Here is a 13,105-nt window from a genome sequence, read left to right on the forward strand (position 1 = left end):
AAAAATTTAGATTATGCAAATATAATAATAATAACGATAATTAAATCTGAACCATTTTATTAATCCTTTCAACTATGCGTTTAAAATGGATGGGCCGGGTTAAGGGTTGGACAATCGGATCTAATTAGTTGGGCCTGATTTATTTTGGGCCCAATTGACTTGTCGACCGACCCAAATTAGAGAGGGTTTGGGTAGGCCAACTGGAGGCCCACCCGTTTTTGCCACCAATAGAGACCGTAACTTTGTAACCGCGAACTGAACGACGACGTTTCATCTTTAGATCAGATTAGAGGGAAGACCACCACAAGGGGGATACAAACAGAGCGGTGGATACCGTATCCGACAGACTGCAACAACAATGGCGGCAACAGCAGCAACACAATCACAAGGATACCACCATCCCGCAACGCTAGAAGAAGTGAGAACCCTTTGGATTGGTGACTTGCAGTACTGGGTCGATGAGTCGTATCTCAACTCCTGCTTCGCCCACACCGGAGAGGTATGTACACCGAAGCTATTAGATACTCTCACTATCTCTATTTCCTTCAATCGTTGTACCAAATTCTTTTATCGTACATGTGTACGTTCTTGGATAATGAAATTCACATACATGGCCGTGTATTTATGTGTTTGGTTCATGAGGGTATTGTTTCTAGGGCTACCTTTCTCGGAGGAAAATTTGAAATTGAAGCAGGGAAAAAAACCGATGCTTTAGGGACTATTTGTTTTTTCCAACTTGTTTTCAGCCAAAATGTGGTTTACTGAAAAGAATGTTCTGTACAGTTCTGACAAATGTTAAGCTGTAATGGGTTCTGTCATGAATTTAGTTTTTGTTCAATTCCCGACAACCAGAAATTCAAGATGAATGAGCGTTAAATTGGACACAATACGATTGTCTTCTGATCATGAATATTATGACTAATATAAGAATTAGACTAGGAAGAATTGAGCGAGAATTGAGCCAAATGCAACCTTGGTTCTTGTCTGTTGTAATATTGGTGGCTATCTAGAGATAGCTGCAAAGTCAATTGATTTATCTTCAATTACCTTCTCGGTTTCCTTCCTATTCGGATGTTTTCATTTAACATAGTATGTTATGGGATGTTAAAGTTTATTTGTATATTTATGTTTTTTCTTGTTTTCCTTTTTAAACTAATTGTCAGTTCAACCTAATTGTCAGTGTATGTTTATAATCTACGCAGCTGGTTTCAATAAAAATTATACGAAATAAAATAACTGGCCAGCCTGAGGGTTATGGGTTTGTGGAGTTTGTATCTCATGGAGCAGCAGAAAGGATTCTTCAGACTTACAATGGGACAGAGATGCCCGGAACTGAACAAACATTCAGGTTGAATTGGGCTTCTTTTGGTATTGGTGAAAGACGTGATGCCGGTCCTGAGCATTCTATTTTTGTTGGAGATTTAGCTCCTGATGTCACTGATTATCTATTGCAAGAGACATTTCGAGCTCATTATCCATCTGTTAGAGGTGCCAAAGTTGTAACTGATCCAAGTACTGGACGCTCCAAAGGATATGGGTTTGTTAAATTCGCTGACGAGACTGAAAGAAATCGTTCCATGACTGAAATGAATGGTGTCTATTGCTCAACTAGACCAATGCGTATAAGTGCAGCAACGCCAAAGAAGACCACAGGATTTCAACAGCCATATGCTGCTAAAGGTTCTAAGCTTTTATTATCTTTAGTTCTTTTATTCCTTTGTGTTATGCCTATAAAATTCCTAGCAAAGCTATCTTCATTAGCTTTTTCATGAAATTTCATTTGCCTAAAATTTTTCATTCTTGATTCACAGTTTCACCTTGAAAGTTTTAATATGTTAATATGTTAATGTTTTGAATTTATACTCAAAAATATTTTTATGTTCTGAATGAGCTATTCCTATCAAAGAATATGAAGAAAAATACTCCAAGGTACCATTTTGTGGAAGAAGACTACTAGAAAGTAGAAACTTAGTAATAAGCTATCAACTCCTGTGTCTTTCTTCATTAAAAATGTGAAAGGCTGGCAGCTAGCAATTATATTTGGGTTGGTTTCTTCTCCCCTTTTCTTTTATCTGTTCTATCTGTTGTTTTTCCGTACTACATTAGCACATTGATCTTGCAGCCAGTACCCGTCTATTTTTGTCTTCTGATATAGTCTGGTATTTGTCTGTTCAACATTGATTATTTCCTGTAACATGCTAATATCTTAAGTATATCATTATTAATACTTTATATACCTTTGAAGAGCATTGGGAAGAAGGCATATGCCTAACCAAAATAATAACTGACAACAGCAAGGACAGTAATAAATAAACTAAGTGTATTGACTTATTCACTTTGAAGAGCATTAGGAATAAGACCGCAAACTGCATCATGTTTATCCTACAGAAGAAAAACCACATCGTGTTTATCCTATAGAAAAAAAATGCATTAATTAATATTTTGCCTGTATCAGCATGTGTTTGCTGGACAAATGTATGATTCTTGTGTTTTGGATGGTTATTTGATGCTTGGGTAATCTGCTGCAGCAATATATCCAATTCCAGCATACACTACTCCACCAGTGCAGGTGCTTCCAGCAGAGAGTGACATCAATAATACTACAGTGAGTACATGCTCAAGTCCTTGGAGACCATATCTTATTCCTTTCTCATACAATTGTATTGGTTACAGATTGCCATTGGCAACTTGGATCCCAATGTCATGGAGGAAGAATTGAAGGAATTATTCTCACAGTTTGGGGAAATTATCTATTCAAAGATACCTGCAACCAAAGGATATGGTTTTGTGCAATTCAGAACTAGGTTTGTTCAGTGCAAAATCTGTATAGCACAACTAATCTTAAGTAACGAATTTGGTTTATTTCTTTCATTGCCTGCTCTTTTTAAAACTTGTGTCTTGCATGTTAATAACATATATGTTTTTAATTGATTGTAAATTGAGTCAGAATGTTAGTTCTTGCTCTTCACCTTATCACAGAATTTATGATGCCTCCCTTATTGCTTCTCTTTATCGCAAACAAAGGACCTGCAGCAATATAAAATACAAAGAGAGTGAATAAACTGTACTGGAAAGCATCAAAATGATGTGTCCTATTCTTTTGACTGCTTAATTTTTATTTATCAATAGGTCTACCTCTCATCTTATTGTAGATAATGTTGGTACCTGTGAAGTTTCTGAATTCAGCTACCACTTTCTGCAGGGCATCTGCTGAAGAAGCCATGCAAAGGATGCAAGGACAAATGATTGGTCAACAAGCAGTTCGCATTTCTTGGAGTAGAAGCCCTACAGCAAGACAGGTGATTCTTTGATAATGAAACTATTCACATGAAGCAATTCACCCCCAGAATCAGTTTTCATTCTCTTTTAGGTGACAAGGAAATGTCATTAAAAGGCACCGAGGGTTTGCTGCCGACAAACAAAATATCTCTACCTATATTTGCATCAAATCCTTTCATGTGATTCTTCTGTTACAGCAATTAAAGGCTAATGAAAAATGAAATTGATCTATAATTCTATTTGATTTATACACTAAAGTAAGATAAAAATGAGGATAACATTGAAGACTTCCTAATTGGGCTTATTTGTAGTTGTGTATATATGAGTAACCTGCAAACAATACTGAATCAATAGCCTTGATGAGTGCTGGACTTTTTCTAATTGTAGGACCTGCCTGGTAGCTGGGGAACTCAAGTAGATCCTAGTCAGTGGAGTGCCTATTATGGTTATGGACAAGGGTATGATGCCTATGCTTATGGGGCTACACAGGATCCATCAGTGTACTCATATGGTGCATATGCCGGTTATCCACAATATCCTCAACAGGCAAGATGTTGACTTCTCGGTTGCACGTCATTAAAGTTGCTACTTTTGTTTGGATGGCTTTTATTTAATTTTTATAATCTAATGATAGTTTTGCTGAAGTATACTTGGATATTGTTCCCCCTGGTACTACATTGGGGGTTGGAACTCACCATGCAATTTTTCTCTCGATGACTTTTTTTCTGAAGAAATCTTCTCTCTGTGAAATTGAGGATAGCTCTTTCTGTTTTTTCTTTTCTGTTGCTGGAAAGATGGCGGGGTTGGTGGTGTGGGTGTCAAATGGTTTTAACTACATCCCTGCTTTTGAAATTGAAGTTGCATATGCCCTGTTTGCTTATGTATGCATGTTTGCTCATTCTTCTTTGAATGGTTTAGTTGGCCAATAGATTACCTATTAGCAAATGAGTTGCAGGACCACTTCCTTTTCTGCATTCTTTTAACGTACTTCTAGAGTTTTTGCTGTATTCATGAGCTTGTGATCACTCTATATCACTTTCTAGTTAATTACCAGAATTTTTGGACTTTGATGGCTTGCATCAATTTTCTGTCGGTGAAGTAAATGAAGATCATTCACGTAAAGTTGACAGTAAAATCCTGGGTAATTTTCAGGTGGAAGGTTCCCAAGAAGTCACAGCTATAACAGGTGCTGTCCCTAGCCTAGATCAAAGGGAAGAGCTTTATGATCCCTTGGCTACCCCCGATGTTGACAAGTTAAATTCCTTTTCTCTCAATCTTTTTTTGTCTGGAGAGTTTAATCTTTTCTTGACTAATTAATTTATATTTTTGTTTTTGACTGATAGGTTAAACAATGCTTACCTTTCTGTTCATGGAAGTGCCATATTAGGCCGACCGATGTGGTTGAGAACATCTTCGCTTACGCCACCGCCTCAACCATCCTTGGTGTTTCCCAGTTAAAATTATTGGATATGCTAAAAGTTTCCTGCAAGCGAATCAGAAACCCAAGAACTGCGGGGAGAGTAGCTTAGGAGAAATCAGGCACTGGGAGGTAAAGGTCAGGATGTGCACCTGGTCTATGTAGTATCTGCTCTTGGGTTGGGCACGGTCGTAACATGTAATGTGGAGTGCAGGATTGTGAAGCTTGCCATATATAATGTACTTTTTTAAACCTCTCTTTTCTTCCCCTCCCTCCCTCCCTCCCTTAATGGGCCTGCTTAGCCCTTAACATTTTCTTCTACCGGCATAGCTGTAGCATGAGTTCCTAGAATTGTGCTGTGTTGCAGAGCAGAAATTGTTAAATTTTTAGGGCTTGGACTTGATACTTCAATACTCCGTTCATAAGGAAAACATGTGGAAGATCTGAAGTAGGAGGCTTATTTCTTATTTTTGACAAATTCCAGTGTTTGATTTGGCTTTGATAAAAAGAGTGGACGATATTGTGTTTTAGATCAAAATGTAAGAAAGTATTAGAATGTACTTTTTATTTGTTTAAGTTGTAAACAATGTTAAGACTCAGCTGTTTTTACAAAATTTTAATTAAATACTCTTATTGTAAACTGTCAAATATTTATGGTTTTTAGTTATTTTATTAACTTCTTTATTGTATGACTAACTTATAAATAATTACATTAGATCAAACACAATAATTATTTATTTTTTATAATATAATAATATTTATGAGATTATATGCCTAAAATTTATAAAACAAAACGACCTAGTTCTAAGCAAAGAGATGATAATGATGAAGTTATAGACTTCTTATTATAAATAAAAAGTAAATGTCACAGAATAATTGCAATGAAAATCTCAAAGGTGATCGATCAAAATTGTGATCGTGAAACATAAATTTAACTGCCAAGTCCTGACTCATAAATACTTGGCCAGCCATGGTAGTTCCCTGTCGTCTTTTAGTGCAAAAGTCACATCATCACTGCCACGAAGCAAAAACATAAAATGTCAGGTGATACTTCTGCTAAATGAAGGGGTTGCAGGTTTGTGCCCAAGTTTTGAGCTTTACAATAGGGGGCTACTGTCACAGTATTTTAGAAATACTATGACTAGCAGTAAATTATAATGTTTTATAATGATTTAACAGCTATCTTTACCAACTATTTCCAATATTAGATGCTTACAACACAAAAATTGCAGTTAGATGTTAAAAAAAAATTGCTAGAAAGAACAGATAGCCACCACAAATATGTCCCTTTACAATGCCTAATAGAGCAGGAAAAAGAAAAAAGAGCATCAAACTCACTGAGATGGTAAATGATAATGGACAGTAATTGGTCTGTAAAGTAAGGTTTGGCCAACACTTTTAACCCATGGTTCCAAACCAAACTCAATGACTTTCTATTTCACAATGCAGAACCAATTTGCTAGAGGGGACTAACCTTGGAAAATTGAGCTGTAATTTTTGCAATCTGTGCTTGGCTCCTGGTTCACATATAAGAATTCTGCTTTCACCAAGGTTGCAGCTGCCAAAAGAAAGAGGAAACCGATATATGAGTTTTTTTTTTTTTTTTCTTTTTCAAAACACTCCAACTTGTAACCTGTTGGTTGTAAATTAATTTTTTTTTTTTTTTGCTCCTTTTGGACTCATTCCTAATTCTAACTAACAACTAAAAGCATGAATAATTTTTTATTCACTATTGTTATAAAACAATGGAAAACCAAACCAGATAGACCAATAATCAGATGTTGGGGCTAATGGTCATTATCTTCGAAATACATAATAGAGTTTTTCAATGAAAAACTGGTAGACTGATTTCCTGTTCCAATAATGGGAGATACTAGATAAGAAAAGACAGAAAGAGCAATGGCTTACCCAATTTTCAAGAGCAAATCCCAACCAGGAAAAGCTTCTCCATTGCTTGTACAGAGATATGAAACAGTCATTGCTAACTGCAAAATCAGAAGATTCCCCTCAGAAAGTCCCAATAATTGTGTAGTCTAAATTCCAGAACTTTTAGTTTTAAGAAAATACAAACTGGTAAAAATCGTCTATAATAAACTTAAAAAATAAAAAATAAAGAACTTCTCATCCATGTGTTTATCCATGGAAACAGGTATGGTAGAGTGTGTAGAGTATCCAAGTTTTGGTTCAGATTTCCAAATTTATGGAATAGGAATGGGAATTCAACATAAATGTTCATCATATATGTAAATTATGATTAAATTCTACATATCAAATAATGAATTGAATAGCAACAGAATAAATTTTAAACAAATGCAATGTAAATGAATTGTTTTTTTAAATTGAATCAACATTTTCTAACATCATTTCCTCAATATTACTTCTGTTTCTTAATTTACATGTTTCTTTTTATGTTCAGACATACACAAATTTAGGAAATGATAACTCAATAACCAGATCATTAGTTTCTTGTTCTGGTGGGATCCAATATTAAATGTAGTTTTCTACCTCTCACATAATGCACCTAACTGTAGTTTCCTTCTAAGAGTTTGCAAAGCAATCAACTGTAAGTGGACAGATCCGAGATTTCAAGTGCTAGAATATCTGGGTAATTTGGATGGCTCAGTAGTTTCTTTAGTTGACAATTAGACATTAATACCTAGCATAAATAGTGCAAAAAAAATCATCAACATTCCAAGACATTAGAAAAAAGTTTGGGAAAAGCTTGAGTAGTCACCTTATCAAAGGTGGTCTCAGCCATTCCAGTTTTATATAGCTCGTGAACCATGGCTGTCAAAAATATTTTACTCAGTTTTGAGCAACTTTTCATTACCTGCAACAAGGAAAACAAATTAGTTCACAGCAAAATAAGCATGTATAAGTGCACAGTCTTCCTTCCTAATCCTTTTTTACTCCCCAACAAAGAATAGAGTGGCAGTAGTTATCCACTCTGCAGTATTAATAATATTTTCTTTTGTTTTTGTTTTCTTGGCTCAAAGAGGAGAGTAATAGTCATTTCCACCAATAGTTTTACCACTTTAAGGCTGCTATTGTATCACAAGAACTTGTGGTACCATGAAATTTTTATTGCTCATACAGAGTCCTAAGTGATTGCAGTGGCTTCTTGAATCTCGCCTCTGTATTTTAGCTTTGCTATGGTTCACCCTGATATATAGACTTATCTTCGAAACAATCAGACTAAAGGGAAGTTTCAATAAAAACTAGAGCTGCTATTTATTTGCAAAAAAATGGGAGAATGGGTGACTGGTAATACAGTGACAAAAACTTCGGACTCCTCCATAATCAAATTCCATAATCTGTATTTCTTTTCTTCACAAAGTCATTTTCCAGGAGATTCATTTGACAAGATTAATCCACAATTAATACATCATTTCTTTTCTAACAAACACCTAGGAAAACAACATAAATCCAAATTAACAGTGAGAAAATTATAGTTGGTTTCAACTCACTTGAATATGAGGTGCCTGGAACATTTCCTGGATAGCTGCCTCAACATCTGCCATAGCAACAAGACCTTTCCCTGAAAAGTTGTTACATTTGCATTTTTATTCATCTATAGAAGCCAGTATAGACAGAACAACAAAATGATACTTTATAGGGATGATAAATGGCTCGAAGTATTAATATAGTTCAGTACACAATCAGAAATCAAACCGACGTTCTCAGCCATACTAATGAAGTTCAATGAAGTGAAGGAAACTGAACTAGCCATATCCTAATAAATAATACGGAGACTGGTCATCGATTTCACATCTTTGATGGAATCATATGCTTACTCGCTCTTACCTCATCTACTAATAAAGGAGAAAGATTGGATATATGTATAATTAAAAATAGATCTACCTCCAGATGTATTCGGGATTGATATTTGCTTCTTGACATGATAATCTGCAATTTCTGCAGCCCGCCTGCAGATTTCCAGAGCACGACGTGCATCACCTGAAATAGCTGCAACCTGAAGATGCATTCAACACTTGAAATTTAGTCATGAGGACTACTAAAATCAACAATATAGACATCAATAAATAATTGTACATCTAAACTAAACAGAAATATAATGACTGGAAGACAAAATTTTGTGGAAGATAACATAGCACAGCACTGACCTTTCGTGAAGCAAACTCTATTGCCTGCTTTTCAAAAGCATCAACTCCTTTCAAGCGACTTGAAATGATTTCTTGAAGCTGCTGGTGGTTGTAGGGACCAAAGCAAAGCCTTTGAATACCCATCCGGCTTGAAATACGAGGAAGCAACTTCTCTGGAAGATCCATAGTATTTGCTATTCCTGTGCTCATAGTATTTAATGAACAAACAAAATTATACTCTATCAATATCATCATCATTAAAAATTATTGGAAAGAGAATGTACCTATGACAACCAATTTGGAATGTGATTTAGTAGGCCAATCTAGAATGTTGTATAACACCTGTAATCAGATGAGAGTCATGCATATAAGCCACTTACGGGTTTCCTAACAAGATAATGAATAGTTGATTTTCATAACATAAATTGTCCAAGTTACCGATTGATTTCTGGTAACAAGAAGATCAAGTTCATCAATAAGTAGAATACAAGGCTTATTGTCTTCTTTTCCAATTCTCTTTCCATCAGAAAACCGTTCATTCAGTAAAGGAAGAGCTTTTTTCCAACTAACTCGATGTCCACTTAATGCTTCATATATAACCTGAAAGAATATGGAATATAAAGATCAGAACGAACCAGATTATACAGTTATAATATAGATGGAGCAGACCAATTTTATGAATATCTTACCTGATAAATATTCTCTGGTGATGCCAACTTTAGACCATTAACCTCCACAAAACAGTATGGTCTAACACTTCCGGCATCAACTTCAGACTTTAAGTTCCTCATTACGGAAAGTACACTCATTGTCTGAATCTCATTTGAAATGCCGAACAAAGAACTCATTAATCACATAACCTTTGACACAACTTGTCTAGAAAACAGCATAATTTTTTTTCCCACAGCAGAGGCAATAGATTTACCTTGCCAGTTCCGGGGACACCATGAATGTACAAGCAGCGGCCCAGACATTGGTCATCACAGATAGCACCTTTTACAAATGCAGTTATCTCTTCCATTTCTCTAAGAAGAGCACGAACTCCATTAAAAAAGAGTACAGATTTTTAATCCAAAAGTATCAGTAATGCACGATCAAGTTTACATACTTATTCCTACAAGGCAGAGACTTTGGCAATGTAGATAACAACAATGTTGCTTTTGCTTTCTCCAGTTCAGTCTGCTTGTGGCATCTCACATGCTCTGGAATTCTTTTTGAACCCACCTTTTGAATCCCAAAGAAATGCCCTTTCCTAGAATTCTGCATTTAGCAATCATAATTAAGTTTTGGAAGCCATCAAGTGTAACATATGTCCAGTACCAGAAGCAATAACCATACAGCAGCTAACTCATGACTGGTGGGATGTCCGCTCCGTAAATTCTTTGCATTTTCTTCATCATATTCAATATCTTCATCTGTATCAGAGCTTGAATTGCGAGAATTCCAATCTTCGTCACTGGCAGCATCTTCAGCATCCTATCAAATGAGAAGAGAGAATCAATAAATTTTGGCTGAAAGATCCCATATTTAATTCCACACCTGAATGATGAGTTTATAAACCTCTTTGTCGTTATCAATATCAGCTAGACGCTTGAAAGTATGCCAATGTATGTCATATTCATATTCACAGAGAAAAATATCATCCCCTTCATTGTTGGCCTTGGTATATTCCTTTGGGTTTTTAACGAAGCAATGCCTAATAATAGATTCCATCTGAAAGAAAAAGAACAGATATATGACATTTAGTATGAGAATTAGCTTTGTTTTAGCATAGTACCTCAATTGAAACTAGGAAAACAAGAATCAAATGTAAAAGTTGCTAAAAGTCCAGAGGGCTAACCAGGTTTTTGTATAAGGCCTAGAAAGATTATATGTACTTCTATTAACAAATAAAAGATGGAAAAGAAGAAGAAAGTTCTGAATGTTCCATGACTCTCCCAGAATGCATATGAAGACTGTCTGAATTCCAGTTGTTTCCTGTCAAAGCTCATCATATTCATGTTGAATATATGTTTCTTCTTCTTCTTTTCTTTTTTTTTTTGGGCTAAGGAAAAAGATATCTACTTCTCAGGGGACCAAAGAGAAGCCACCTACTTATAAATTGCAAGGATGTGGGAGAAGATAAGTTGGAGCTGGAAACTATGGTAATGGAGAAGTCAAGCTATGTATGTGCATTTGTTGCCATCGTTACACATAAATCCCTCTCTGCGTACACAACCTTTAATGAGCTCAATCTACTAATATTAATCCTTTTAAGATTTTTCCTACACAAATTATGAATATGCTGACTGCTTGATACAAGTAACATTTATTCACAGGCCAAAATAAACACGCTATTCACTTTAACTAGTGGAAAAAATGATTATTATTTCCTGAAAAGCTAATATAATGAATATTATGACCAAGCCCACTACATTAAAGTAACTGAAATCAGGAACAGACCTACAGCTTAAAATAACTGGAAATTTTTGCCAGTGTAAGGTAACTAGAAGCTTTCATCTCAAAAGTTCCTAGAATGCAACTTGAAAAGAAAATGCCTGTTTGGCCACACAAGATTTTTGTATCTGGCAGCATATTAATAGGGTTGAAAATAAAAGAAAAAGAAATAAAAGTCAAAGAAAGCAAATTTCACCTCAATGTCAGCATAATCATTAGTGAGATAGAGCTCCCTTCTCAAATTATGAGGTTGTCTTCCCGCAGAAGTCTCTTCCGGTATCATATACCAGCGTCCCCGAAACCAATAGCTACCATCTATTTCTTTCCACAAACTGCTCATTCCAAACAACAAGAGGCTCATTTGGTAACAACATAAATGAGTATCACATAAATAAATATGTTTGATTCGTTTAGATGAGAGGAGAAAGAAAAGATTCAAACCTCTCAATACGAGCAGCCCACAAAGCACTTGAAAGAAGTTTCTCCCTCAGGGTTCTAGTCCATTTCTTCCCCTCTGGTGGTTTTGGAAATTCAACCTGCTTACCTGATCTCCTTGCCTCACAAACCCCACAAATCCAATCCCCTTCAGGGACCTCCTTCAGTGGTGGCTTCAAGCACGTTAAATGAAACCCATGTAAGCAGTCATCACATTCAATCATGACACTCTTCCCCGACTTGAAGCACACCCTACATTCCTCCACATCGGGATCCTCCTCGTCTGAGCTTGCGTCCTCTCTCCTCTTCACATATACATCATCACCTAACTCGAACTCACCTCCATCATACAGCACTTTCTTGTAATATATCCTCTTCTTACCTTTAATCTTATCCTTTTCCTTCCCCTTTACACCCGGTTTGACGTTTTTTCCTGCCTTCGATCTCGTCAACATTACCCTTTTCTCTTCTCCTTTTTTCCTCCTCTTCCTCTCTGATTGATCCGGTGAAACCGGAGAAAATGAAACATTATCAGCAGCATCACTCTGGTCGTTTTTCTTTGATTTTCTCCCATTTCCACCTAGTTTGGGGACTTCCCTAGACTTCCTTTCTTCAATCGAATTTAAGATTTGTGCACATTCTTCTTCGCCCGATTGTTTAGGGGTTCGAACCGAATATCCGATAACTTCTTTGGCACAATCAACTAATGAGCTTCGAGGCGTTGCAAGATCAGTTTTCTCGCCATTTGTCACCAATCTGGAATTTCGCAACGAATCCTGAACGGGTTCAATAGTCGCGCTACAGAGTTTCCATGGAGTCGTCGGATCAACTGGAAGGGACGCCCGGCGAGAAGATCGTCGAAGAGGGGCTAGGGTTTGCGGTATCTGAGGAGTAAGCGGGACTGAAGGAGACTCGGAGTATTTCAGGTTGGGGGTTTGTGATAACCTTGGTTTCTTTGGAGTCTGAAGAAGCTTGCACTTCGGTGTTTCCGCCATCGATGCGCGGTCAATTAAGTAGGGAACTTTGCTAGGATTTCACAGGGGAAGAGAGAGAGAGGCGATGAGATGCAGAAGTGGTGGGGGTTTTAGAGAAAGAAAACTGGCGGGAAACTTTCTATCTAGTCTTGGCGGGGTTTGCAGAACGTCGCGTGGGGTCTGTTTCCGTTAATAGATTAAAATATTACTTTTTATTTATTTATTTATTTATTTTACCAAACATTAATGACTTTTTTTATTTAAAAAAAATATTATATAATTTCTTTAAATTTTTTAATCTAATATTCTTTTAATTTTATTTTTCATGAAACTTAATTTAATTACTGTAAAGTTTAACATTATGAACGGTCTCATTTAATACTGTTTAAGTTTATTTTTAATTTTTATTTCTATTTTTTAAATATTATATAATTTTTTTGTAAATAAAAATTTATATTTTA

General features: G+C 36.0%; 2 protein-coding genes and 1 non-coding gene across 3 annotated transcripts; 1 reads left to right on the forward strand and 2 right to left on the reverse strand.

Annotated features, from left to right (window-relative positions):
- Positions 1–279: 279 nt before the first annotated feature.
- LOC110811892 (RNA-binding (RRM/RBD/RNP motifs) family protein) lies at positions 280–5,344 on the forward strand. Its single transcript, XM_022038510.2, has 8 exons — positions 280–499; positions 1,203–1,680; positions 2,529–2,605; positions 2,674–2,804; positions 3,203–3,299; positions 3,667–3,825; positions 4,432–4,532; positions 4,623–5,344. The coding sequence occupies exons 1-8, from the start codon at positions 359–361 to the stop codon at positions 4,735–4,737; spliced, it is 1,299 nt and encodes a 432-aa protein (XP_021894202.1). The 5' UTR covers positions 280–358; the 3' UTR covers positions 4,738–5,344.
- Positions 5,345–5,516: 172 nt separating this feature from the next.
- Positions 5,517–12,770, reverse strand: LOC110811819 (origin of replication complex subunit 1B-like). The gene is made up of 16 exons (XM_088214983.1): positions 11,677–12,770; positions 11,432–11,567; positions 10,360–10,512; positions 10,138–10,275; positions 9,908–10,059; positions 9,725–9,824; positions 9,489–9,611; positions 9,238–9,399; positions 9,084–9,141; positions 8,821–8,999; positions 8,558–8,669; positions 8,164–8,234; positions 7,431–7,526; positions 6,605–6,681; positions 6,171–6,254; positions 5,517–5,710 (listed from the first exon to the last, which is right to left on the reverse strand). Exons 1-16 carry the CDS (start codon positions 12,663–12,665, stop codon positions 5,647–5,649), a joined length of 2,694 nt encoding a protein of 897 aa, XP_088071109.1. The 5' UTR covers positions 12,666–12,770; the 3' UTR covers positions 5,517–5,646.
- Positions 10,375–10,452, reverse strand: LOC148266592 (small nucleolar RNA snoR28). Its single transcript, XR_015818199.1, has one exon. It is a non-coding gene; the product is annotated as a small nucleolar RNA snoR28 (small nucleolar RNA).
- Positions 12,771–13,105: the final 335 nt, after the last annotated feature.

The sequence above is a fragment of the Carica papaya genome, chromosome 3 (genome assembly GCF_054855325.1).
Source record: "Carica papaya isolate Zhongbai chromosome 3, ASM5485532v1, whole genome shotgun sequence".
In the NCBI taxonomy this organism is placed as follows: domain Eukaryota; kingdom Viridiplantae; phylum Streptophyta; class Magnoliopsida; order Brassicales; family Caricaceae; genus Carica; species Carica papaya.

What these genes read in the sequence shown, in the direction of transcription:
- LOC110811892 (XM_022038510.2), top strand. Translation starts at nt 359, where the DNA reads ATGGCGGCAACAGCAGCAACACAATCACAAGGATACCACCATCCCGCA. An exon ending in GCTTCGCCCACACCGGAGAG is followed by an intron (nt 500 to 1,202) that starts GTATGTACACCG and finishes TAATCTACGCAG; the next exon opens with CTGGTTTCAATAAAAATTAT. An exon ending in GAAGCCCTACAGCAAGACAG is followed by an intron (nt 3,300 to 3,666) that starts GTGATTCTTTGA and finishes TTCTAATTGTAG; the next exon opens with GACCTGCCTGGTAGCTGGGG.
- LOC110811819 (XM_088214983.1), bottom strand. Translation starts at nt 12,665, where the DNA reads ATGGCGGAAACACCGAAGTGCAAGCTTCTTCAGACTCCAAAGAAACCA. An exon ending in ATGATTATGCTGACATTGAG is followed by an intron (nt 10,513 to 11,431) that starts GTGAAATTTGCT and finishes TTTTTCTTTCAG; the next exon opens with ATGGAATCTATTATTAGGCA. An exon ending in GTGTCCCCGGAACTGGCAAG is followed by an intron (nt 9,612 to 9,724) that starts GTAAATCTATTG and finishes AATGAGATTCAG; the next exon opens with ACAATGAGTGTACTTTCCGT.